The sequence below is a fragment of the Xiphophorus hellerii genome, chromosome 21 (assembly GCF_003331165.1).
Source record: "Xiphophorus hellerii strain 12219 chromosome 21, Xiphophorus_hellerii-4.1, whole genome shotgun sequence".
NCBI lineage: Eukaryota > Metazoa > Chordata > Actinopteri > Cyprinodontiformes > Poeciliidae > Xiphophorus > Xiphophorus hellerii.
In genome coordinates, this window is record NC_045692.1 from 17,900,673 (window position 1) to 17,924,004 (window position 23,332).

The window sequence follows — 23,332 nt, forward strand, 5'->3', positions numbered from 1 at the left end:
CTGGACGATAAAAGTCTTCAGCCTGGCGCATTGGTCTAAACTAATCCTTTTTTGAAGGACAATTTGTTTACAGATAATTCATGTTTAATATTATTTGTTTACGTTGTTTTATTTATTTATTCTGGATATTTAAAATGTCTTTCAGTTCCAGTATTAAATGTTCATTAGAATTTAAAGTTTAATGATCTTTGAGATTATTTTTGCCATTATGGCGGACACAAACGTATACATTTCACACCAGAATTTAGGCTCTTATTGTGAAGGGGAGAGAGAAGACCAATGGTTGTCATTTGTTTTTCTGTTGGAAGACATTGAGAATAAGGAGAGACTCAAAATATTTTTTCATCTCTTTCTGCTGACTTCCTCAACACAAGCATTATATTTCTTGAAAATGCTCTCAAAAATTCGATATTATCGCAATAACTTCTGGGACAATTTATCGTCCAGCAAAATTTGTTATTGTGACGACAGGCTTACTTTCTGGTTTTATGCACAGTTTTCAATTCACGCCATTATTATTAAGCTTATTTTTAAGCAGTCATAAGGCAACCGCTGCTGCGCAAGTTACTCAACAAGTTGTTGCTAGGTAACCAAAGAGTGAGTGAATTAGTTGATTCCTTGTTTAGCTAGCTATAAGAAGTTGAATACTCTCTATATTGATTATCCTATCAGATGTATTAATTACTGACATTGATCATATGTCTATTGCAATATATATTGTTATTGATTTATTGTCCAGCCCTAAACAAACCCAACAAAAATAATCCCCAAAGCAGGGATGGAGGAGTCAGAACAAAACAGCAAAATTGTCTGGATACAAATATAACCCACTGGTGAAAGAATGGAGTCAGGATGCTTATTGGGGTTTTCTTCCTGAATTATGTCTAATGGGACTCTCTAGTTTACTAATGTAGAGTAAAGTAGGATGAAAGCAGCCAGTAGAGAGCTCAGCCAGAGAGCAATCAGCTGTGGTTAAAGGTTTACAGCTCAGCAATGGCAGGGTATCACTCCAGAAAGATTAAAAAAGTACATAGGCAAGCTAATAGCGAGCCTACATGGTTCAACCACCAAACTGCACATCTGAGCTGTAAAGAAGGAAACAAACCAAAGGGATAAAAAGGAGGGAAGAACTTAAACCAAGATATTCACTGATGTATGGTCGGGTGCCAGCCAGAGTGGCGTAGTGCGAATGAGAGCCAAGGAATGCCAAGTGTGGAGCTGAAAGAATAGAGAAACAAAAAAGAGAAAGAAAAACAGAGCGGAGATGAGGAGTGTGGGAGAGAATCTCTGAGCGAGTCGGCTTTATGAAGAGCTGCTCCCACACACACGCTGGAAAATAAGATGAAACCTTATCAGTGACAAGCAAAGCAAAAAGAGAGGAGAAAATGGCGAACCAGCTGAAGAGTTAGCGGGTTAATCTGTGGATGTTGCTTACCATCTCAAAGATTGACTTTAACTATCTAACATGACCGTACAACAACAAGCTACAGCTATTCATTAAAATCAGCTTCAGAGAACAAAAAATAACTGAACCTTTGAGCTGTTACACAAACTTTTCCACATATTGTCAACCACAAACTTTAACTCATTTCAATGGAATATTATATTACAGAGGAACTTCTAAATGGACTTTGGAGGAGCTGCAGAAATCCACAGTTTGGGTAGGAAACCCACCAAATCCAACTTTTTCACAGCGATCTCAACGGCTCAATTCTGATATTTTCACCCCTCCAAAAAAATCCAATCTGTGCCACAAAGGTACGTATCTAATCGTTTTCAAACGTCTGAACTCTGGACGGCGGATAAAATTCAACATTTATGTCATTGATGAGTCATGTGTTATAATTCTGCACCAGAAGAAGACAGACGGGGTAAATAAGAACATAAACAATGGCTGAAAATTATGCTTATAAAATTGTGAATAAAGTTTAAATCACAATCAGACCACTCTTAGCTCTTACTTCACATCCAAACAGATTTTGCTACAGACTGAGATTCAATGGGATGGCTTAGAGCCAATAATCCATGTGCTACATTGGCCTAGTCAAATTTCAGAATAAAATCCAATTAAAATTTTGTGACAATCTGTCTGAGTTTGAGCTAGAATGGGCAAAAGCTTTTAAATATGCTTCTACAGAAAAGACTCAAGGGACTGAATGAAAAACGCTGACAATTTTTAAAGAGTCATATTCACAATTATGGCCTACTTATAGGTTGGCGGTGGTAAATTATAACAACAAAAATAAAAATCATAAAAAAGTGAAGTTTGTGACTTAAACAGATTAAACAGCTTAATCAGCATTTTGTGATGTTTTTGACACTGATGACAAAATGTGGAAAAGTTCAATTGGTTTGAGTATCTTTTTCAAGCCTACAAACCAATAGAGTTCATTTCCTTTCCCAATAAACAGCAGAAACAGGCACAGAGTTGTAAATAAATGGACAGAAATGTCTTCAGTTAGAGACCAATTTACGTGACAAAGAGGTCAGTTGAAGGCTGGGACGTCCACCATGAGACGTGCACCATGAGACAGCCAACACTCTGATTAGATTTCAGGCCAACATGAGCAGCACAGTTCAGCTCTTTATTAGATTTGAACAAATTCACACTTCAACAAGCTGAGCTGAGTTCAACTCCAGATGTTTTGGGAACACTAGAGAAACTACATTCTTTTTTGGAGATTGCATTACTGGTTTTAACAATTACAAACACTAGTAATTTTTATGACTTCACAGATATAATATTTGTTCTTTTCCATCTTCCAACTTAGCCTAAGCATCAGATCATAAAATCTCACCCTGACATTTTTCTGAAAGCTAAAAAGTTATTGTTTCTTCTGTTATTGGAAATAACTGAGGTTCTATTTGGTTTAAATTCAAGTTAATAACTCAGACATTTATCCTGTCGACAATGACTACAGATGCAAAAAGAAATCAGCTCAAAATCTTTCAACCTTATTAGTCCTCATCAGTGACTTCCTGGTCTGAAACTCAATAATACTTTCTGATTAGTGAACAAACCACATGCTAACGCTACCGAATCAAGTTAACAGCTAAACTCTTTACTGTGGAAGTTGTTACTGAGTGAAAAATACACAATGTTAGTTGTTTTAAGTACATGCGGGAAGTTTTAAATGAAGTCGAGAGAGGAGAAGATAACAGGAAGGCCACACAGAGTAAAGCAAAGGTAGTAATGCTAACTGCTCTAATTGTGCTAATTGTAAAATAGAGTATATAAAATATAAAACCAGATGTTTACATACACTCAATAAAAAGATAGTGTATGAAGTGAAATATTGGTTGGCATAAGTAGGAGTCAGCAAAAATAAACAGAAAGTGTTGCTGTAAATAGAAAAAAAAAACTGGTGTGAAAAAGAAAACTCTTCAAAAAGAAACAGAAGAGCTATAATGAAATTCTTGACAACTGTATTAACTGCAGCTTAAAGCTTAAAGGTCTGTTTTGCTCTGCAGCTGACACTGGAATAACAACAGATTAAACAGCTTAAGCAGCATTTTGTGATGGTTTTGACACTGATGATGTTGTGACAGAGGGAGGAGTGTTATTTTTAATTGCAATACTGCAGAGGCAGCACAACCATAATTGGACAAAGTGTGTTTCTAGCGTCCGTTTCTTTAACACAATCATCACCTGCCTTCTCCTGAGGCTGTGTTTTCCTCCAAGTTTACTTTATAAGTAATCCTAATGACACCTGATTTCTGCCCTCTGATCTGTGTGCTGACAAACTGCATACCACTGCAGGGTGTGTTGTGTGTGTGTGTGTGGTGACTGAGCAAAGTGGAAACTTCCCACTAACCTGCTGCCAATTCTCTCCTGATAATAAATCCATATATGTTCAGATTCTCTCTACAGTAATAACACACACTGCAAAAACACAAAGTCTATATTTTTGGTGAAGTTACTAGTGCAAGTGCCTTAGTAGAATTGAAATAAGACAAAAGTAACTTGCAAGTAAATTTATAGGATATAGCAGCTTGATTTTAGTCAATAATTCCTTAATATTGATGAAAAAGTTCTAGTTTCACTCCCTCCATTATTTCACAAGCAAAACTAGAACTTTTTCATATATATTAAAGAATTATTTCTTAAAACAAGCTCTTATATCTTGCTAAAAAGTTACTTGTAGTTTTTGTCTTATTTCAATTGCTAAGCAAACTAAGCTATTTGGACTATAAACTTGACCAAAAACACTTGGTAAGATTTTGAGTTTTTGCAGTGCACAGCCTTTTATGCCTCCTTGGATTAGAAGCTCACATTTGCATTGATATCTGCAGGATCCTGAATTTGAATTTCAAAAAGCAGATAAACTCTGAAACCCAGCTGGAATAATAGCGGACGCTCTCGGAGCAGGCATGTCTGACCTTTGCCCTGGTTCCTGGGCGGCAGCGGCGGCCCATCAGCCACGGGGGAGGAGCTGAGGTCGGTGGATGCGCTGTACATCTGGTTGGTGAAGGCGCTGTAGGAGAGTCGCTGCTGCTTGTCCCTCTGGCTGATGAAGCCAGGCAGGGAGAGCTTGTCGTGGGGCGACAGGCTGGAGGAGTGGCAGAAGCTCTGCGGCCTGGGAGAGCGGTCCTTCTTGATGGGACTGGGCTGGAGAGGGACGCGGACAAAGACACCAATCAGTCTCAAAATGACTTCCTGTAAAACTTCCTGAACATAAAAACCTGGAAAACTGAGGCATCAAGAACTAGAAAATAAAATACATCTTCTCTGTCAGTTGAACAAGTTTACGGCTACTTGTATGCAGAGGACTAAGTTTCCCTTAGTTGCTGTTGAATACTGGGAGACTATATTAACTACTTTCTGCTTAAAAAAAGAAAACAAACAGATAATTTATGGCATTTTAATTGGTTTGAGTGTGGCTTGTCCACAACACCATTCCTGCAAGAACCACAACTGTGTTGATATTTATATCTAATGCTTACAAACTTAGGCAGTGTGATTAATCTGATTACATCTTTTAATCAATTCACAGCATTAAATGAAACGCAATTTGTTTCAAAATTGTATGTCGGCACGACAGCCTTTCGCACGCCACATCAGATCGTTTTTGAAACAAAACTTAACTCCCAGTGGGGAAAGAATCGCAGCTTTTTTGACCATCGCTGTTGTTTGCACATGCCGCTTCTGCGTCAGATTTATGGGTGTACCAAAAACACAACACATAGATTCCTGCTCAGGACTTTATTTTTTATTTATTTTTTTAAAATTATTTTTGTATTTAGAAAGACTTTATCCATTTAAGGTCGTACATAAGGAAGGAAGCAGAAAGTCGAAGTGATTTTATCCACACAGCATTTCTGGTACAAACAAACAGAATTGAACAAAAATGGGAAGCATCACCTCAAATAATAAATACCATAAAAACAAAACCTGTTCCTGACTTTTTATATGTAAAAAAGAAAAACGCGAATAATTGCGTGAAGATTTCTAATGCAATAAAATCTATTTAATTAGTTAATATAAATTAAGGCAGCAAAGGCCTGGCCTTAAATTTTATGCTTCTATTTTTAAATTTTGTTTCTTAAAACCAGAAGATGTGGAGACATAAAGACCGAGTCATCACCTTGTCGTCCAGGTCGTCGTCGCTCTCGTCCATCTCCTCCAGTCTGAGGCTCCACTCGTACTCCACATGGATGTGAGGATTGAACTTCCCCTCTGCAGCCTGGACGAGCTGAATCAGAGAAAAAAACCCACAAAAACACTAAAATCAACATCTAAAATTATGCTTCATGAAAAACCCTACCTTTCGTGTCTTCTGTGAATAAAAACACAAAAGGCTGTGGCCAGCAGGAAAGTCATGAGTTAGATTTGCAAAAGTATTTACACACTTGTACCTTCTTTATATTTACTGAATTTAGTGCCATTTTTGTGAAAAACCAACACAACTTAAAGCATAACTAAGAAGACTTCAAGTGTCTTGGTCATTTTAAATTTGACTCACTCTTATTGTTTGTTTATATTTCTGTCTGGCAAAAGAAAATGAGGAAACCACTTTCCTTTAGAACCAGTTGCAGCTTGGTGAGCTGGGTTGCAACAAGTGGAAACAAACAAACAAAAATTGTTTTAAACATTTTATTTTGTAACTAAAAATAAATATCCATCTCCAGAACGTCCTGCTTCTGCAATTACAGCTGCAAATCTTTTACCATATGTACCATAAAGCCACAGCATGATACTTTCACCACCATGTTTTAGGATGAAAGTATCTACACCACAGGCCATATTTGCAGGTTGAAGAACTAATATTAGTGATGTTAAAATAAAGGGGGCTCAATACAAATGCATGCCACACTTTTCAGCTGTATATTTGTGAATCAACCAATCAGGTTTATTTGTATTGAATATTTCAGCAACAAGGCAGTTCAAAGTTCTTCATAAAAACACAAAAATCAACAAGAGACATCATTACACATCAGAATGTTGATTAGTGTTTAGTGTTGTGAATAATAATTCTTATTTTTTGTCCAATTCACAATCAAGCACTACTTTGTGTTGGTAAAACACAAAATACATTGAAGTTTGCTGTAAGTAGGCAAAATAAGGGGGTGTGTGTTTAAAAAAATAAATGTAAAATGTATTTTAAATTCTACATACAGTGGGTGCAAAACAGTCTGCTCATATTTGCATTAATAACAAGAACATTAACAATTTCTTCCACTCTGTTGTCCCAGGTGCCTGAGGCTCAACACAGACTCAACACTGCCATCTAGTGTTCTGGCTAAACACCCTCATTTCTCCTCAGTATCAATCCTATCTGGTTTGTTTTAAGCTCCAAAAATCTCTAATTTAACCAAACTGATGTTTGTGTTTTTAGTGTGTTTTTATGGCTTTAACCGGAGGGTTTATTTCTGTATTTTCTCCTCCGACATCCATCGTTTCCAGCTGCACTTACTGCCTCCTCGCACTGACTGTTCCTCAGTCGCCTGGCAACATCCAGGGCCGTCTCTCCATTCTGATTGGCTGAGGAAGGGGAAAGAGGCAGAAAAAAAAGAAGAAAATGATTAACACTTTGAGGCTGATGCGCGCGCACAGACGGCAGAGGATGAGCGTGACTCACCGATGTCGGTGGCCGGCTTGCCTCTCAAGAGCAACTTGAGGCACTCGGGCTTTTCGTACATGCAGCAGTAATGCAGGGCGGTGTTCCCCCACTCGGTCTGCTTATCCAGGTTACCACTGCAGGAAAAAACACTTTGATTCCTTACTTTTTGTATCTGTCTAACATGTAATTATGCAACATTTTAAGAAATTACATCTAATAAGTGAGGTTATTATTTAAAGCTTTAACACTGTGGTGGATAAGCAATTGAAAAAAGGGAATAAATTAAAGCAGAGAGCAAGAGCTTGACCCATTTCTTTTTGCCTTGTGGGAATCTGAGCAGAGTAGCACTAAGCCTACCTCTGCTCTTCAGCTTTATATAAAAAAAGAGACTAATACAATTTGTTTCTGCAGAAAAGTTTTCCTTCTCTTGCAGATATAGAGTTAATCCACACATGTATGGATTAATTCTTCGCTACCTGTTCTGCACAAGGAAGTCCACCAGATGCAGTGAGGTCTGGTCGGCGGTCCGGACAGCGTAGTGCAGAGCTGTCTCTCCAGCTTCCTGCAGGGGGCCATCAAACACAGCAGAGCCACACTTAGGCAACATCCATTCTGTGGTGTGTGTGTGTGTGTGTGTAGGGGTGTGAGAGGTTGTTTGAGGATTTAAACAAACTGCAGTAAACAAAATGGCTGATAAAAATAGCAATTCTGCATTGTTAAAGCTGGGTTTTTGCAAAATTTTGCCTCTAAAAAATGTTTTAAATTCACAAACAGGGATTGAAATATGAGAAAACAATTACTACATCCACCTTTGAAAAGGTCAAAGGATGGACTAGCCTTTTTATGCCGTGTAAAGCCGGGGTTTGGATGTCACTTTGCAGCAATCGGAGTTACTGACAGCAGCAGATCAGATAGAGGTGACTCAGACTTCACAGTGCAGACGACAGCAATAGCAGCAGCAGCAGCAGCAGCAGCAGCTCCCTTCGTCACCAAATCATATCCTCTCATCCTTGTTACTCTCCTGCACCGTCGCACACCTAATTTTTTAATCAGAGGAACTACCATGTTGGCGTTGTAAAACCCTGACCCATTTACGTCGGATTAAATCTGATCACGCGTGCCGTCTCCACCGCCCGTTATTTAACTTTCATTAAACGCCTGAAGAGGCGCCGCAAACGGAGAGCAAACTGCAGGAAATGGGCAGTGCGGCAAAATAAATAAAAGAAGAAAAAAAACAGACACAAGAGCACATGTGTCGCCCTTTAAGGGAATAAGGAATCCACACAGATGTTGCAGATTTAAGTGGCAGTGGTTTGCTGGCTAGCAGCACCTGCTGTGGTAAAGTCTGACAGATGACTCAGACTTTTTCCAGTCGCTTACACCCATTTCTTTCCTGGAGTTGGTAAAAAATATCTTATTGTTGGGTTTTTCAAGTCACTTAACGATGAAACCCTCTGAGATCTGTCGACTGCTGGGGATTTTAAATGGATATATTACGGGATTTTACTACATATATCTGTGCCTGAGTATTTATTTTATGTTTTTGCATTCATTGGTAAATTAATGAATGCAAAACTTGGAGTTAATGATTTTAATGTGTGGCTCTGTCCTTCCTTCTATTTGAGTGAATCACAACCAGCCAGGCAGCAGAACAGAATCTCAGCATAATGCGGCCACCACCATGCCTAACATCTGGTGCAGCATTCTTACATTTGAAGGCCTGATGTTGATTCCTACAAATACATTTACCTTTACTGTGGACAAATAGCTTTTTAAAACTTATTTATTGCTTTATTTAAAGCAATACAGAAGAAAAACATGCCTATTATAATAAAACATATATAGGCATTTAGCTAAAAAAACAAAGGAGTGGGAAGAAGATTAACTTATTTACTCATACTTTTTTTGCATGTATAAATTGTGTGGCTGTCATTGTACTTTGTGTTATGAACAAATATTTTACACCACTGGTGTCACTTCTAGCGTCATTACCAAATTAATATTTTAATTATATACCATACATCACTTATTAATTATACAATATGAAGTGTGTGTATCTGTTTCAAATATGAATAAAATTATATTTAGTAATTCTGTTAATGTATTGGTGCAAACGGTAAACATAATTAATTTGAGTCACAACCGTAACCTTTGTCTGACTCCAAATCTTTTACTATTTCCAACATTTCCAAATAAGATTAAAATGAAAACAGTGTGAGAAAAAAAGAGATTTATCTGATTAGAACAGGAGAATGAAGAGGTAATCAGCACCACAGAAATAATCAGTGAGACCTTTTGAGAAAAAATAAATAAATTCACACCTTTTATTTCCTTATTCTGTTTTTTGGTCTTTCTGTGGAGATGTTTTCAACCTAAACTTCTTCAAAATTTGTTCTTTGTTTATTGAGACAAATTAAAGCATTTCTATGATTTACAATAAGCCTATCTTGGTTCTACAATACATAATCTTTGCATGTTTAAGACTCTTTCTTTGGTATTTTTGGATGAACCTAGTTAAAATCAACACTAGTTTATCGCTCCAGTCTATTCAAACGTTTAATGATTGAATAATTCATATGCCTGGATCAGCTGGCTTAAACTAACATTTCTCTATACAAGGAAAATAAAAAATTTATGTCAATTGTCATTTTAAATTAAATGCATTCATTTCCAGAGCACGCCTTTCAGCTTGATCTAGGATTTAAGAAAGCAAAATGGAACAAAAAATCAAAACATGGTTGTGCAGAAAAATTTGGCATCATGTACCAACAGAACTCTCTGGACACGCTCAGCGGTGACGCAGCGGTCCCACTCACCTGTCCTGTCTCCGGCAGCGGCTCCATCAGCTCCACCCCCTCGGCATAGACCTGAATGAGAGCCAGCAAGTCCCGGGTCTGGATGGCCTCAAACAACTCGATCATCTTGGCCGCCGCCGACGTGCACGTCTTCTTCGCGTACTTGTGGTCCACGTACTTGGCGTTGATGAACTCCTTCCTCACCGTCCTGAGGACAAAGTCGAGTTTCTCAAGAAGGTTTTCTGTGAAGGAGACGCCTGGTTGGGAGCAGTACTTACATGTCACTTGAGGGGCTGGGTTTTGGAGAAGGGGAGGGGAGGTTGGCCTCCATGATTTCATTGAAACTACTGTTTCCTACATTCTTGGCCAACTGAGAGAAAGACAGAAACATGCAGTCAGATCTGGTTATTACAATTCACAAGCTGTAATGAATGTGTGTGTGGGTGTGTGTGCAGATGGATGGGTGGGTGGATGACAGGGATAGATGGATGTCTTATATTAGTAAAAAGCAGCATGACCCATAGTCGAACATAAATCAATAATCAATGATTAGTGAGCCTCACCAACAGTTCTGAGGTCCCCAGCTTGTCCAGCTCCATGGACTGGATGCGGGAGATGTGGACGCCCATCTCACGGTGGATCCCAGAACATTCGATGCAGGTCAGGATCCCCAGGTTGGTGGACAGCCACTTCGGCTCTGCAATGACGGGAACCAGAGTTTAATACGTACGTCAGACTGAGGAGTGAGAACAATTTACTGCAGAATATGAAATGAGTTGCCAGAAAATAATGAGAAATCCAAACCTAACACACATCAACTTCAAACTGAGGCCTTCAGTGTCTGACTAAAATAATAGCAGGAGTTCCAAGTTGATTTGACAGCTTGATTAATATACACACTTCACCTTTTACAATATTTATGTTACGCAACAATTCAACAGAGGAGTGGTTCCTAAATCTGGATACTAACACAACAAACAGAAATCTAACATGATCACCAGGAAACTTGATTGCCAAAATCACAATCATGTCAAACAAATAAAAACAGAGGTGTTGATTTCTTATTCCCTTTTGGCCAGTTTCTAAAATGATGTAAAAGTAGTTAGGAAAAAAAAAACAAAAGTACTTCCACAGTCACAAACATTTAAAAATTATATGTATAGATGGATTAAAGATCAATGAGAACATGGATGGATGGATGGATGGACGGACGGACGGACGGACGGACAGACGGATGGACCTTGTTTATGCTAGCTGTTCATTTTGTCATAACTGAGATAAAAACCGATTTAGAAATGGATGAAGCAACGTTTCATTGATCTCTGCTGTCATCAGATGTTTGTTCAAGTGGTAACTAAGCAACATTTAAACATTCAACCAGAGACATCTGGTCTCACAAGTTAAAAAAAACAGCTCAAACATCAGTGAACCACTAACCAAGGTAAGCATCACTATGTTAGTCAGCTATAACTCAATCATCTCCCAACTCTGTGATTCAGTGAAAACAGTAGAAAAAGCTCAAAAACAAACGAGTTGACCAGATATACACAATGACCAGATACTAGCCGGTGACAGGCCACAGAGAGCATATTGAGCATGATGAGTGATGAACTGCAGGGTGACCTCTGATGCTGCAAATCACACACAGGAAGAAGAGCAGGATCTCAGCTTCAATGACAACCTCTTTCTTCTCTCGCCAAGGTAGAGCGATGCTAAGAGAAGAAAAGCAACACTAGCGGTTGAATCTCATTAAGAAAATGAGACATCCGAAACACATTTATAACCAAATCTGGGCGTATCGATGGATGCAGCAACAAGAGCACAGACGCGACAAATTGCCTCTCTTTCCCTCAGATTGCAGGGGTCGGCGGCGCGTGTGTGACTTGTGTAACAAAGTGATGTAATGTTGTTGTTTCTCAAGCCTTGAAATGTTGTTTTTTTTATCCTTCAGAACTTAAACTCCTGCCTTTGGTCAGTCAGAAAGCTGCTGATGGTGTGTGTGGATCTGTGTATGCAAACATGCGATGTGTGTGTTCACTGTCAGAAGCCTGAATGTCTGCAGGAGTGCTGACTCTTTGCTTCATGCTAACAGCTTTAGCATTCATACTCTGGTTTATTCAGGACCAGATATATTTACTTGAGTAACTTTTTTTTTTTAAATTACTTTCTACTTTTACTTGAGCAATTTTATTATGAAATATCTGTACTCTTACTTGAGTACAGTGACTCAGCAAAAGTGGCTTGTTGGTTTAAATAAAACATTTCCAGCTAAGAGGAGGTAGGAAGGAGGAGCCAGAGGAGGAAGCTGGCTCCTCTTCTCAGGACAAGGTGAGGCTTGACTCAGCACTGTGTCTCTGTGGACAGCAGCAGCACAGACCTGCAGCTCCGCAGTCGCAGCAGATCTCGTTGCCTGGCATGCGTAGCACGTCTTCTATGATGGCTTTAGTCAAGTCCTCTAATCCATCCTCCCCGCCGCTGCTCTGCTCACCTCGGAAAGCCATGTTTAAAGCCTCCTCCTTGCTGTTGGTTAGCACGGAGATCCATCTGCAAGACGGGACAGAATTATTGTCCTGAAAAATAAAAGTTAGAACACAAACAGAAACAAAGTGCATCATTTTTTATTTTGCCATCATCTGACAAACATGGCATGTTGGAGACTATAAACAGTCCTTCATGGCTTCTATTCAGCCAGATACTCAGATCTGCGGAGTGCATGACTTCACAAATTTTCCGATAAACAATAATTTTGATGTTTTGACACCATTTTCAAGGAATGTAATGGTAATGACATAATAATGCAGTCAATAACTAGAAAGTGTGCATTTCCTATGAAAATGCAAGTGTGAATGCTGAATGCTCAATGCTGAATGCTTTTGGTGAAAATGGCAAAATAGTTTGAAGCCAACTGCTGAAGACTTGCAGAAAGGTAAGAAATAGTCCATGAAGTGTGAAAAACCCAGGTAAAAGCCAAAATTAGCTAAAAAGCTAAAACTAGCTAAAATACTAAGGATAGCATCTAAGATAACACTAGTATGCTGGGTTACAGTAATATGTTCAATGTAAAAAAAAAACAAAAAAACTAATGTAAACCCCCAAATTTGAAAAGGACAGAAACATTCTCCTATTCCTTCTAACAAAAATGGTGGATGAATTAAATCCATACCTTTTATGGTTCCTGAAATATCAACATTTGTTTGGAAGCATCGTTTAGCACAGTGACTACAAAAAACATGCCACATGCCTGTTTTTGTACATGCAGCACAAAAAAAGCAACGTCAAAAGCTCAAATTATTCCCAGGTTTTAAACAGCATAAAAGCTGTTAAACTACAAAACTTCAAAATGGCCACTGCTTTGTTTCCTCCATGACAGACGTGAAACTGGATGATTGATTGCCATTAATAGGCAGGACCTAAAGCATCCACTGTGAAACACAACGGACATTTTATATTGTAATTCTCAATTCTGCCACCGGATGGAGCGGTTTCCCCCACGGGGAGAAAAATTCATAAAAAGCTGAATATTATAAAAAGTATGAAGGTTATGAATTCCAAGAGATATAGCCGGCATTAGGAGAGCAAGCTGAATAATATAAAAGTTGAATGGTTAAAATAGCACAAAGTATGCAGGAGAAGAAGCGCGGCGAAATTTATGGAGCAACCAGAAAAGTGGAACTCAATAGTGTGAATGCCTAGAGCATTCACACTAATGAATGCCTACAGCATTCACACTATATGTCTATCAGCAGGTAAATTGACAGTTTTAATTGGATCAGGGATCATAATCTGTTATATTTCATTCGCAAAAACTGTCCCAAATACAGGAAAATATGTTACAATATTAAGCCTTTAGAAAATGTTATTTTTATACATCAAAATATTTCACTATTAAGAGAAATAAACTGATATGCAAAAGTGAGACATATTGGTATGAAGTAGCAGTGGGCAGAAATGTAATTGTAATGATTAAGAATGGAACAAATACGAACTGAACAGATACTTTATGAGCGTTTTCATGCTTGATTGCATGATAAATCTGAGTAGTTTGTTTTAAAGAAATGGTCATCAACAGAACAGAAAATAAATGAAAGCATAATCTTTGAAAAAGCTCATTTAGAGACAGGCTGTTGCAACCTGGGTGCAAAAAGAAGCATGATCACAGATCCTTGCTCCTATCAGCTCTAAGACCACTCACCACATCACCACTCCCAACAAACTCGATGAGTTTTTACAACTCTGCTGTTATTTGCACGTCTCTATTTGCACAGTTTTTCACTTCTTCTTGCTTTTTTAATGCAAATCTTGAGCATTTTTCTTTTTCAATTAACCTACACAGGTCCACATTTAGTCAGAATATGCATTTATTTTCTTATGTTATAAACTAAGAGGAAAGTCTCACTGCAAACAAATGAAATACACTTTCATAACCTACTCCAAAGTCCCTTTGTTTGGACAGCGTAAAGAAAATTGGAGAAAAACGAATATTTTCCCAACAATAAAGAATTTCAACTCTTAACTTCTGAATATGATTTTCTTTCCTTCAGTATACTTCTGCTTTTCTCTGAGAACAAGATCAACTGACTCAAAAAGAAACACCCACGCAGGACTGTGGTCACTACCCATCACTCAGACAGGAAGCACTGTAGCTCTTTCAAACATGCCCTGTGCACTGCACTAACCCTCCATCGCTCACCGCACATGTATATACACAAAGCTTAATGAGACTGACATTTGGACTCCATTTGTTACGCCTTTAAAGCTGTGAGGAGCCCCCACAGAATGGGCAAAAAGATCTGTTAGATTACATGTATATGTGTGAAGAAATGAGGATATTTTAAGCAACGGCTGAAATAAAATGTGAAGTTTAATGTGCTTCTAATCCAGCTGAGGCATAGGGTGGGTGCACAAGCAATGGGATAGTGGATATTTCTAAGGGAATCCCAGTAACATACAAGCGCTTCATTTTGGAGTTTATAACAGGAAACAGCAGAGAGTACATGCATCGAAAAGGATGAACACAGTTTCACGTTATCAGAAAAAAAAACATAAGAGTATCCCAGAAGAAAAGCGGGAAGCACTTTATTTAAAGGGATATGCATAAGACTGACACAACATCTGTTATGAACGTGAAGGACTCTTCCTGAATGTTTATAACTGTTGTCATGAAGTGTCATTCGGTAAATAATGACACTTTTAATGCAAAGTTGACACGATTAATGGACTTTTAATGCAAATTTTAAAAGAACTTTGCATTAAAAGGGTCATTATTGACCAAATAATGCAAAGTTTACACTTTTAATGGTCTTTTAGTGCAACTTTGCATTAATAAGGTCATTATTTATCAAAAGAGACTTTATGACAACAGTTGTAAACATTCATGAAGACTCCTTCATGTTCATAATAGTGGTATGTCAGTCTTATGCACACTCCTTCAAATAGTGTGCATACACTACAACTGCTGACTCAATGTTAGTAAAAACTAAACAAACTAAAGGTATTCAGTTATAAAAGTTAGAATAGATGATGATGGGTTTTCAGCTACGTTTTGCCAATTCTTCTGACTAAAGTAAAAACTCCCAGTAACACTTTATTTGAAAAGTTGTGAATAAACATGACATAACACCTGTTATGAACATAAATGACTCTTCACGAATGTTTATAACTGTTGTCATGAAGTGTCATTCAGTAAGTAATGACACTTTTAATGTAAAGTTGCGCTAAAAGTTGCCTTAAAAGTGTCAACTTTGCACTATTTGGCAAATAATGACACTTAAAGTAAATATGCATTAAAACCTGCATAAAACGTCCATTAAAAGTGTCAACAACAGTCATAAACATTCATGAGGACTCCTTTATAACAGGTGTTATATTATGTTTATAACAGTTTCATGTCAGTCTTATGCACACCCCTTCAAATAAAGTGTTAGCAAACTCCCATTTTCTATATTATAAAAGGCGTTATCTGAGTTCAAACCTGAGGAAATTCATTGTAGTTTGGGGAGTATCAACTCTTCTCACGTCTTTGAAGAGTTTCATGCTTTGTATGGTTTGATTAGTGCATGTCTATTGGGATCGAGAGTGTGGTAATCACAGTGCTCAGCTGTGAAATAAAGTCACAATCAAAAATTTTTATTGTTGTTTTTGTTTGTCACTTATTAAAGGATCAACTGACCCAAAATCAGATATGACAGGCTGACTAAGCTGGTGATACAGAATCAAACGTGGAGAACTGGAGCTTTATTTACCCAACATGTCATCCGATGATGTTGGCATGTATCGCAGATGTGCAAAAGTGTCACAGGGGTATATCAAGAGTGTAAAAAGTTATAGTTTCAAAACTGTTAAGAGATCTAAAGTTATTTTAATGAGATTCAACAGAAAGTGCTGAAGCAAAAGGAGCATACTGTACCACAGCGCTGCCACAACACTAGCTACTGCCTTCAAGGTGTTTTACAGTCAGTCGACGGTTTTAAACCATCAAGAATCTGGCAGAGCTATTGATAATATCCTCTTTATGCCACATTGTAGCTGAAATTCCTCTAGCCTTAAACATGAAAACTGTTTCCAGATGCATCAGAACTTTTGCTATTATTATTTTCTAAAACAATCACCTCTTCTTTTACTATATCTTCTTAAACAGTTCTGCCTTTGCCATATTCTAACTTACAATGTAACAAAACTGTTGGGCATTTTATCTGGTTTATATAATGAAACTAAAAACGGCCTTGATTGGTCGCATGTGGTGTGCCTGTGACTGGGTCTTATTTGCATTCGCCTTCTATTCGACGCTATGAATTATTTTGAGACTGCAGCAGTAATTGAAAGTAAAATTTATCAATGTGGATGAAAATGTGGATGAAATCCTTGTAATAGTAGTTTTGTTTAACAAATAAAATGGTTCTTGTGTAAGAAAAAACTCTGGATTTTACCAATTAAATATTTTTTTAATTGAATCTGTATGAAAAGTTGGTCAAAAACCCAGATTACCAGATGGGATTTTTTACAATTTTTTATAAATACTCACATGACAAACTCTTGTTCGTCTTCAGCTTGAAAGTGATATGTCCGGTTATCTGCAGAGACCACAGACCAGGATGTCAAGCATGTAAATCCAATGTTTTGCATTTCATAACACAATGAGCACCAGTCACAAGTTAAACCGTTTAGAAATGTCATAAACTCAGAGAGAAAACGGTTTGCACACATTCATTTTTCAAGCATTTTCAACAAAACAGAGAGATAATAAATAATGTTCTTGAACAGCTAATGAATATTCAAAATGTTTGTTTTCAGTAAAAAAAAAATAAAAACACCCAAAGTGCTTGTTTTATTGTCTATCAATGAAAAAGTTACAATTTACAGTTCAAAAGCATGCAGCTTGTCTCAAACTATAATTTGAATCCTAAAACTAATAATATTTGGGTTAATAATAAACATAAAAATCTACTAACCATTAACAAAATCTTTAGGGCATTTTTTTATTACTTTACAATTAAATATTTATAATTTCAAAGAGAACTGAAGCGTGAAGAAATTTATTTCACAATGAAAACAATAAATCGCATATTTCTTTCTTGAAATAGTTAATTTTTTTTAAACAAATAATTATCCAGAGGTTAAAATAAATAAAATAAAATAAAAAATTTAAAAAAAAGTTTTGTATGCAAGAACTCTGCACATTTCTAAACAGTTTAGGTAAGCAGAAAAATGTATGAATTTTGCTGTGTTACTGTTTAACAAAGAATGCTTTTTGGCTTTTTTAAAGATTATTTTATGATTAAATATTTAAATTTCAAAGAGCACTGCAGCGTGAAGAATTTTCTTCATTAATAACAATGAAGTCAATAAATCAGATGGTCATTTCTTTAAAAAGCAATGCCAGTAAAAGTTTTCAAACTAATATTTATCCAGAACTTAAATACTTTTTTCCTAACTTTGCATATTTCTAAACAGTTCAGGTAAGCAGAAAAATGTAAGATTTTTTTAAAACTTACGAGAAATTAGATCGAAGCATTTCCGGTCCTCAGAGCTCGGCTTCACCTGGCAGGTGAGCAGGTTGAGTTTGACAGGCTGCCTGTTGGACTGAAATTATAAAGAGAGTGAGGTTTATCCAATGGACTGAACACATTATGGATTAATATTTTATAAGTTTTGTCTTTTCTAGTGCTTCTTGTTCAAGTGACTGCAATGATCCAACATGTAAAAATGAGAAATACTACTGCAGACTGCACCTGAAAAACACCATAAACTGTATTACAATAAAGAGAATTACTTGTTTTCTCCAAACAAAAAAACAATATAAAAGATGAAATGTTTTATCAAAATTATTTGCATATTTGTTGAAAACATGTTTAAACTCCTCTTGTAGCCTTTTTAGGAGTATCTTTGCAATTTTATCTTCAAATTATTTATAAAACTGAAGCCTGGCTCCCCAAGTAAGGACCTGGACTTGACCATTCAGTAAAAACACACCTAGTTGGCACAAGCGCAGCGATCATCGTGTCCTGCCAGCGTCCTGGCAGAGGACAGACCGGGGCACGTGCTAATGAAATGCTAACAGGCTGAGATAAGCCTTGCAGCCAAGCTGGCCTGCTGTCAACTGAAGTCACCAAGAGTTCAGATGAAGAAGAACAAATAGAGAGGTGGCAAACTGCTGTCACATTAAGATAAATGATAAGTTTAATATGTTAACCTCAAGTGGGCTTCAGGAAATGTAAACATTTAGTCAAACTGTGCAACAGACCAACACATAACAGGTTTTTAAAAATTCTTTTTAGGTAATTTCTTCTTTTGGACATGTAGCACAAATAGAGAGGTGCGAGACAACAGCTGTAGAAAAAAAATTACATCTTTGTCTTCTATGTGAAGAATCATTAGAATCATTATACAAAGATGAATCTAACCCCTTCATGCTGTGTTACAGCTGCTAAACAATCCAAGCTTAACAGAACCAACAAGTCAATTCAACACTGAAACTAACAATGCAAACTAATTATAACGCGCAGATGAAATGTAGCATCTGGTATCAAAGTGCAACTTTCATATGATGGCAGCAGAATGTCAGAATAGAGTAAATTATAAACTCGTTTTCATTAAAAAAAAAACCCAAAACAAATAATGTTGATATATCTCACTGAATGCACAGATTATGGTAATAATAGCAGATTTAGTGACTGAAGTTATCTGTGTGTAGATGTTCAACAGGACAAGATACAACTCTTTATATAGTAATTTTGTTTAACATAAGAACATTTCAGGAGGTATTATTGTCTCACTGGAACCTAAATTTTTTCAACATCTAATGAAGGGAAACAAATGACAATTTTTTCACTCTTTCGGCTTTTAGCTAAGTATTAGCTATGTTTTCTCCCATCTTTGGCTACAATGACTAGGTTTCTCATGCTCCTAGCAATGTTATATAGGTTTTGTCTCACTGTTAGCTAAGTTTGCTCAAGTTTTTCTTGGTTTTGGTATGTCGAATTGATTTTTCAAACCCGTTAGCAAGGCTAATGAGGTTAGCTAGGTTTCCTCTTGCTGTTAGCTAGGTCTCCTCCTGCTGTTAGCTAGGTTTCCTCCTGCTGTTAGCTAGATTTCCTCCTGTTGTTAGCTAGGTTTCCTCCTGCAGTTAGCTAGATTCCCTCCTGCTGTTAGCTAGATTCCCTCCTGCAGTTAGCGAGATTCCCTCCTGCTGTTAGCTAGATTCCCTCCTGCAGTTAGCGAGATTCCCTCCTGCAGTTAGCGAGATTCCCTCCTACAGTTAGCGAGATTCCCTCCTACAGTTAGCGAGATTCCCTCCTGCAGTTAGCGAGATTCCCTCCTACAGTTAGCTAGATTCCCTCCTTCTGTTAACTAGGTTTCCTCCTGCTGTTAGCTAGGTTAGGGATGCTTCTCTTTGCTGTTGCATAGATTCCCCAGATGTTTCCCTGCTGCTAGCTGTGATAGCAGGTTTCAACTGTGCTTATTTGTTGTATTTCTTTAGTCACTGGAACTTGCTGATTAAAAGGCAGACAATTTAAGGCAGGAAACAAATTCTGTAAAAGGTGATCAAATTTAAAAAATGCTAAATGTTTGAACCAGCACTACAGGAGTTGCTGCTGCTAGAAAATAAACATGCAAATTAAAATCTGTAAAACTTTTTATGATTCAGTTCCTTACAGCCACAAGGAACTGAATCATAATTGTTGAAGGTTATTTTAATAACAATACTGAAATGTCAAATATGTGATTCATGCTGATGTTAGTGTGAGGCATAGCGAAAATTTATTAATGTTTTTAAACTCTTTCACAAAAGGTTGCAGGGAACAGAGTTAGGAAAACAAAACAGTACTGTTACTGTAATTTATAAATTACTCTTTTTCAATAAGAATTTTTTCACCACTTGAAATAAAGTCATTCACAGAACCAAATTATTTAAAATAACCAAACTAGATGTTAGTTATTTTAACATCCTGAGTGGATTTTATTTTAAGAAGCCACTCAGGACAGTGTGAATTAATTTAACCCCTCTTGTGATTTAATTTATTTTAATACTTTTGCAAAAAAAAATAAAAATAAATAAATATTCCCCTGCATCCTAAATGGAAGAGGAAAAACCAGGCTGATCTGCACAAGAGTGAGGCCGGCGCTCAAGATGTGCCAGCTTAAACAGTACGCACACACTCCATCAGGGATGAGTCACCGCGGTGCAGCAGGCAGCAGGAGGAGGGGTGCCGATGGGAGGGGGGGCAGGAAGAGGGGCAGTTTCCATGGCAACCTATCTATGTCAATCCGACTCTGCCAGCCTCCAGATTGGAAAAGCCCAACACACCCTCTCCCTGCACAATGTTCTGCTTTTGATCCGCACAGTCACTCCTGAGGGGTTAGAAGAGTTCATACGTCTGCGTTCGGGTGTGTGTGTGTACTCACTGTGGCATGAGAGATGGTGAGGATGCCTCCCTTCACCGAGCACTGCCTCCTCTGCCACACCTTCCTCAGCCTGAGAGAGGATGTCCCATTAAGAGAGGGTTGTCATTCGCCGTCTGTCCGTTAAATTTTAATGGTGCGAGCACAACGGCGTTCGCAGCTTACCCGTCACTCTTCTTTAGCAGGTAGCCTTTCTTCTCACTACCAAACTCTTTGTTTCCCTGCAGCTGGTGCATGCTGTAGCCACCCTGCTTACTCTGCGAGTCCTGTGGTGAGCCATACAAAACATATCCACGAGATTGAAGTGTAAATGTAAACACTTTTAGGAAATTATTTTTGATGAAAACATGCAATGATGACCCAGACATACTATAGACACGTTGCATGTTTTTGTTTATATCTGGAAATTTTGCGCTGGAGGTCGGTAGAACCATTATGTTGACAAAATGAAACCTGGAGATGTAGGTATTGTCAATTTACTGCAGCAAAGGGAAAAAACATGCAGAAAACTGAACAACAACTCAAAGTTACTCGTGTTCTCCTTTATGGCTGCTCTTTGCTAGCTGCGCTACACACAGACCCGTTGCCACAGCAACTGACTCACAACAGCTCAAATAGTGTGTCAGGATTCAACACCAAAAAGTTAAGTCAAACAGTCAGTCAGTCAGTCAAAGCACAGTACTATTACTCCTCGACACTCCTGACTTTGGTAGCCGTAATGTAACTAAAACCGAGCACCAGGAACCACACAGAATTGCTAAAACATCAAAAAGCACAACCAGAATTAATCCATATTAATTCACGAGAGGGGGCTGTTTAACTACAGAACAATAAATAAGGCGCCCTGCCGTGTTTTGATAAAATGAAAGACTTTTAAGTGTGCCTTATAGTCCAGAACATAGAGTAATAAGTGATCATCTGAACACAGCAGTGGTTGATTAGCTAATTGAAACACCTGCGCTACTGATGATCTGTCACAGTTGGTGTGTAGGTCACCTTGGTTTTGTTTCTGCTGTACCAAAACACCAGATTCCACACCATATCTACATGCTAAGTTGTCAAAATCAAGCTAGCATAACTGACCTACAGTACGTACTTCCCCATTGCTATTTTTTAAGCTGTTAAATGTGATACCCTTGACGCTTATCTAAACAATTGGCAGCAAAGCACTGCATCCTTTTTTTTTAAAAATCACACGTACATGTACCAATGCTAGTCATAGTCGGCAAATGTGACGTCACGCTGCAACGTGTCTATAACACTTCAGTGGAAGGACTTTTAGAGGAAAATACTTTTAAAAAAGCTGCACGTAAACAGCATGCTCTGCAACACCCCTGCACAGTCAAACCACAGCATGCTCAGACTTACTCTTCTAGACTTGATTCCAGACAAGCAGAAAGCAGTAAAAAGGAGGAGATAGAAGGGAGAGGGGTGAAAAATCTGGCTCAAGTGAAGGTAGTGGCTGTGAAGAAGTGCACTCTTCGGCTAAAGCTTAAAAACTTACAGAAGGTGTGATTCAAGCAACTGTTTATACATGATTTCGTGCGTTTGAGTGGATCAAATGTGTAGAAACAGGCAGTGTTGTTAGTTTTTATGTGAAAGTGTGACAGTGAGGCCCTAAACTGGGCACCAGTGTGGTGCAGCACTGGGCACTCGCAGGACAGAGTGAGAGGAAGCGTGTGGTGAGACCAAAGGCTCAATCAGAGCAGCTGTGGCTGCTTTTAAAGCCGGTCTGCTCACAGTTTGGGTTAAATTTGGCCCCAAAGGTCCAGAGATGACGTGCATACCTCTTTCTGGTCCAACTGGAGGGAGGACTTGATCAGATCCCGCAAAGCAGTCAGCTGCTTTTTTTCCTCGTCCTGAGTTTGCTTTATCTGACGACAGGAAACACTTAAATTAGAACATTTAGTTATAGGATTCACTAACAAAGCAAGACAACTTTATTTGAAGGGGTGAGCATAAGACTGACATGACTCATTATTCACTAAATAATTAGATTTTTAATGCAAAGTTGCATTAAATGTCCATTAAAAATGTCAACTTTGCATTAAAAGAATAATTAATTATCAAATAACACTTCATGACAGCAGTCATTAATATTCATGACAGTTTTATGTCAGTCTTATGCACACCCCTTCAAATAAAGTGTTATGGAAAAGCTAAACTGAATAAAATAAGAAAATAAATGCATAAAATAAGAAAACAGGACAAATTAAAGTAACTTAAGAAAAAAAACCAGATAAAAACAATAAACACTGGAGTTGAAACAAGTAACTGGACTAATCGATTGATCAAATAATTAACTAATTTAGTAATCGAATAATCATTAACTGAGAAACAGACAACAGACCTAGAGCAGTAATTAAGCCAAAACTGTACAAAAATATATCCATTTCACATTTAAGATAAGAACTTTCTCTTGTCTATAAATCTGTTTTTTCCAGAACTCCTTAAGTGGCAGTTTTAGCTTCGCTTGGTTTAAATTTCTTTAAAAATCTCCTATTAGGTACTTTCCTCAGTTCAGTTATTAATTAGTTAATTGAAAAACGTATTATCAGATTAAATTTGAACTGTATT

At 37.7% G+C, this 23,332-nt stretch overlaps 1 protein-coding gene across 5 annotated transcripts in view; it reads right to left on the bottom strand.

The window, feature by feature from the left end:
- Positions 1-23,332, bottom strand: part of asap1b (ArfGAP with SH3 domain, ankyrin repeat and PH domain 1b) — a 62,685-nt gene that overhangs the window by 4,731 nt on the left and 34,622 nt on the right. For 2 of the 5 annotated variants that reach the window (XM_032551036.1, XM_032551033.1), the window contains exons 9-23: positions 22,543-22,629; positions 22,124-22,132; positions 20,921-21,021; positions 20,759-20,828; positions 17,848-17,935; positions 16,878-16,926; positions 12,234-12,400; positions 10,420-10,553; positions 10,135-10,226; positions 9,878-10,064; positions 7,538-7,623; positions 7,080-7,195; positions 6,915-6,982; positions 5,586-5,693; positions 4,381-4,609 (exon numbers count right to left, since the gene is read on the bottom strand). In XM_032551036.1, the coding sequence (XP_032406927.1) occupies positions 4,381-4,609; positions 5,586-5,693; positions 6,915-6,982; positions 7,080-7,195; positions 7,538-7,623; positions 9,878-10,064; positions 10,135-10,226; positions 10,420-10,553; positions 12,234-12,400; positions 16,878-16,926; positions 17,848-17,935; positions 20,759-20,828; positions 20,921-21,021; positions 22,124-22,132; positions 22,543-22,629 (1,591 nt within the window). Of the gene's footprint in view, positions 1-1,149; positions 1,219-4,380; positions 4,610-5,585; positions 5,694-6,914; positions 6,983-7,079; positions 7,196-7,537; positions 7,624-9,877; positions 10,065-10,134; positions 10,227-10,419; positions 10,554-12,233; positions 12,401-16,877; positions 16,927-17,847; positions 17,936-20,758; positions 20,829-20,920; positions 21,022-22,123; positions 22,133-22,542; positions 22,630-23,332 lie in introns of all 5 variants that reach the window. The other 3 variants (XM_032551037.1, XM_032551034.1, XM_032551035.1) reach the window with 2 other exon arrangements.